At 31.8% G+C, this 3,565-nt stretch overlaps 1 protein-coding gene across 1 annotated transcript; it reads left to right on the forward strand.

The window, feature by feature from the left end:
- Positions 1-1,111: 1,111 nt before the first annotated feature.
- On the forward strand, positions 1,112-2,971 carry LOC145040921 (lysM domain receptor-like kinase 4). Its single transcript, XM_078988803.1, has one exon. It carries the CDS (start codon positions 1,112-1,114, stop codon positions 2,969-2,971), a length of 1,860 nt encoding a protein of 619 aa, XP_078844929.1.
- The last annotated feature ends 594 nt before the right edge of the window (positions 2,972-3,565 follow it).

Below are 3,565 nucleotides of genomic sequence, written 5' to 3' on the forward strand. Positions count from 1 at the left end.
AATAAATCAGATTTAGAGTTGTTTTTATTTTGTTAATTTTCAGTCATTAATAATTTTTTCATTCAATATGAGCAATTGCACTATAATTCATTTGGGAGATGTAATTTTTAGTCAAACAAATTAAAAAACCATTTAACAAATAGTCATTATTTTAATTAAATATCAAGTTTTTTTTTTTAATAATTACAAAAAAAAAAAATTAGATTCTTAACTTATTTGTTTTTAAATAATCTTTTCTTTATCTTTATTATTTTATTTTTGTATATACAGGTTTGTTTATTACAGTTAATAATAATGTGTAGAGCAAAATTAAAAATTACACATTTATTTACATACAATATAAAAAAAAAAAATAGAAACTTATTTGTTTTGACATCCTAACCAAATATGATCATTAAATAACTCGTTACATTACCTTGTTTATATAGTTACTTTATGAATTTCAAATACCAGCTATGCATAAAATATGTCAAAATGAAATACTTGACAACGACTTTACAAAAAAACCAAAAGCAAGACTTGCAAATACAACATTTTTTATTTTCTGCACTTTATAACAAAATAAAAATCTTGTTATCGGTTTAAAAAAGTGATAAAAATTTAACTTTTCTATTTTAGCGATTTTTTTTTTTTTTAAAGTCGGTTCATATTACACCCTGCTACATATGGTTTAGGTTTGGTTTTTTGGGCCCAGTTAAAAATTGTTCAGTTTTTTATTTGTCTAACAACCGGTCCAATTTACTAGAAGCCCGGTTTGACCCGATCTCTTCAATGACAAACCGGTCCAGAAGAGGTTCAAGTATCAACTAAAAACAGAATAAGTAAAACAGCCGTTTTAATTCCTTTTTAATTCTAAATACTTATGAAACAGTCGTATGCAGGACAATTGTATCCTTAATATTTCATCCTTCAATACACAGATAAAAGATTTGACTTCAAAAGCTTTGTAAGCTGGAAAATTCTGGACTCTAAAATCTAAATTAATGTATCTTCAAAGTCCTTTTCACCCCTTTTTGGTTTAACAACTATTTCTACAAATAATATCATCATCATTTCAAACTTCAATTATTTCACAAAGTGTTTCAATTCCAACGCCACTTTCCGATCAACCATGAATCCATTCCTGTTCCTATTTCCGTTCCTGTTTTTGGCTCACGAATCGGTTTCTCAACAAACGTATTCCGGAAACCACATTCTGGAATGTAACAATTCCAACACAACAGAACTAACCTCGGAATTCCTCTACACTTGCAACGGAATCCAATCGTGTTCCAGCTTCTTAATCTTCAGAACTCAACCTCTTTACAACAAAGTTTTCACCATTTCCAAGCTAATGTCAACCGACCCCACAAATGTCGCCCGAATCAACGGAATCACTGATTCCGCTGAAAACTTGCCGCTAAATAAAGAGCTAATCATTCCGGTTACATGTTCTTGTTCTGGTAAGTACTATCGAGCTAACACATCTTTTGTTATTCCGATTAACACCAACTATTTCACTATCGCAAATTTCACATTCCAAGGTTTAACCACATGCGATTCCCTCCAAAAAAACAATATTTATAAAGAAAATGATTTACAAGTTGGTGGCAAGATTCGTGTCCCACTTAGATGTGCGTGTCCTACCGTTAATCAAACCATGTCGGGAATCAGGTTTCTGTTGACTTACTTGATTACTTGGGAAGATTCAATCAAGAAAATTAGTAAACGGTTTGATGTGAAATTTCAAGATTTAGTTTTGGAAAACGGGTTTTCTTCTGTTAAAGATTTGATTTTTCCGTTTACTACCCTTCTTGTTCCACTCTCTACTGAACCTTTAAGTTCTCAAACAAGAACACCCAACCGGAATCGGAATCAGAATCAGAATCGGAATCCGAAGTTGTCAAAGAAAGGAATCATAATAGGGACAATATCAGGTGGTTTCTTGGCGATTCTTAGTGGTGTTTTTGTGATATGTTTAGTATCGAAAAGGAAAAGAGCGAATAAGGGTAAAATCGTAAAATGGGAGTTGCCTAAAGATATCCAACTTGGTATTGCTAGTGTTGATCAAGTTCTCAAAATCTACAAATTTGAAGAATTAGACGAGGCGACGGACGGATTTACCCTCGAAAAGAGATTAAGTGCTTCGGTTTATAAAGGAAGTATAAAGGGTAGAAAAGTCGCGATCAAACAAACGGGGACACACGCGAATAAAGAGGTGAAAATTCTCCAAAAAATTAATCATTTCAATCTTATTGGTCTTTATGGAGTTTGTGAACACGATAAATCTTGTTATCTTGTTTACGAATTCATGGAAAACGGTTCTTTAAATGAATGGCTTCAAGATTTGAGATGTCAAGAAAGTCAAACATGGAATAATCGTCTTCGTATTGCTTTAGATGTTGCTAAAGGTCTTCAATATCTACATAATTTCGTGAATCCAACATACGTTCATAAAGATATAAACACTAGCAATATTCTATTAACTAAGGATCTACGAGCCAAGATTTCAAAATTTGGTCTTGCAAAATCAATAGAGAAGGGCAAAAACGTAAATTCATCCGTAAAATGTCGGTTTGAGTCGAAGGGGTACCTCGCACCGGAGTATTTAGAGGCAGGATTTGTGACAACGAAGACCGATGTGTATGCATTTGGAGTTGTTTTGTTGGAACTGATAACGGGAAAAAAAGCAGTGTATGAGAATGATGATGATGGGGGACAAGTGATGTTGTGTGAAGAAGTTATTTCGATTATGGGTGATGGAAATAATGCAAAAAGTACGGTTAATTACATTATTGACCCTCGGTTGAAAGCTAGACATTCCCTCGGGTTTGTTATAGATCAAGATGAACTTGCACTGCGTTTGGTGAAACTGAGTATTGGTTGTTTGGAAAGTGAACCATCGAAAAGATTAAGTATGAATGAGATTGTTTCTACTCTTATGATCATTCATATGGATGCACAAAGCTCGGATACCTTGTTTTTGGTGTAGGTTAAACTTTGATGTAAATTAAAAACTTGTTGAAAGATGTATAATTGTATATTCGAGAAAGACTTCAAAAATCAAATAGAAATATAATATTGATGTTTGGAATTGATGGACTCTTTCTATTTTTTCTATTTGGTATGTATATTGAAAAATAAACAATGAAAGGAAAATCATAAAAGGGAAGTTTTGTTTTCTAGCTAACCAACTTTTGTTGATGTGTGTATGTGATCATCCTACAAATAACTAAAATTTAACATCTTTGTAGATGCCGACTATAAAAGACAAATAAGAAATATGCCAACCTACCAACTCTAAATAAGAAGTCCAATTTGCTCCAAATTTGATAGTGACATATAAACAACTCGAATTTTTTATATTATAACTAGGAAATTCTTAAGTAGCACGACTAAGTGTAGGCATGTATTATATAAAAAGACTATGTTTAAATGAAAGTTGTCAATATTGTAATAGAAGTAATAAAAAATACAGTTCTAATAACCTCCTAATAAGAGAAATGAAAGTGCAATGCTATAAGTAAGTAAGTTTTTCAAAGTACTATGATTTAGTAAGAAAAAATAAGTTTTATACATCTTGGAA

Source organism: Lactuca saligna, chromosome 4 (assembly GCF_052625555.1).
Source record: "Lactuca saligna cultivar CGN05327 chromosome 4, ASM5262555v1, whole genome shotgun sequence".
NCBI classification, from domain to species: domain Eukaryota; kingdom Viridiplantae; phylum Streptophyta; class Magnoliopsida; order Asterales; family Asteraceae; genus Lactuca; species Lactuca saligna.

Bases quoted from the DNA above. Each gene is read 5' to 3' on its own strand.
- LOC145040921 (XM_078988803.1), top strand. From the start codon at position 1,112: ATGAATCCATTCCTGTTCCTATTTCCGTTCCTGTTTTTGGCTCACGAA.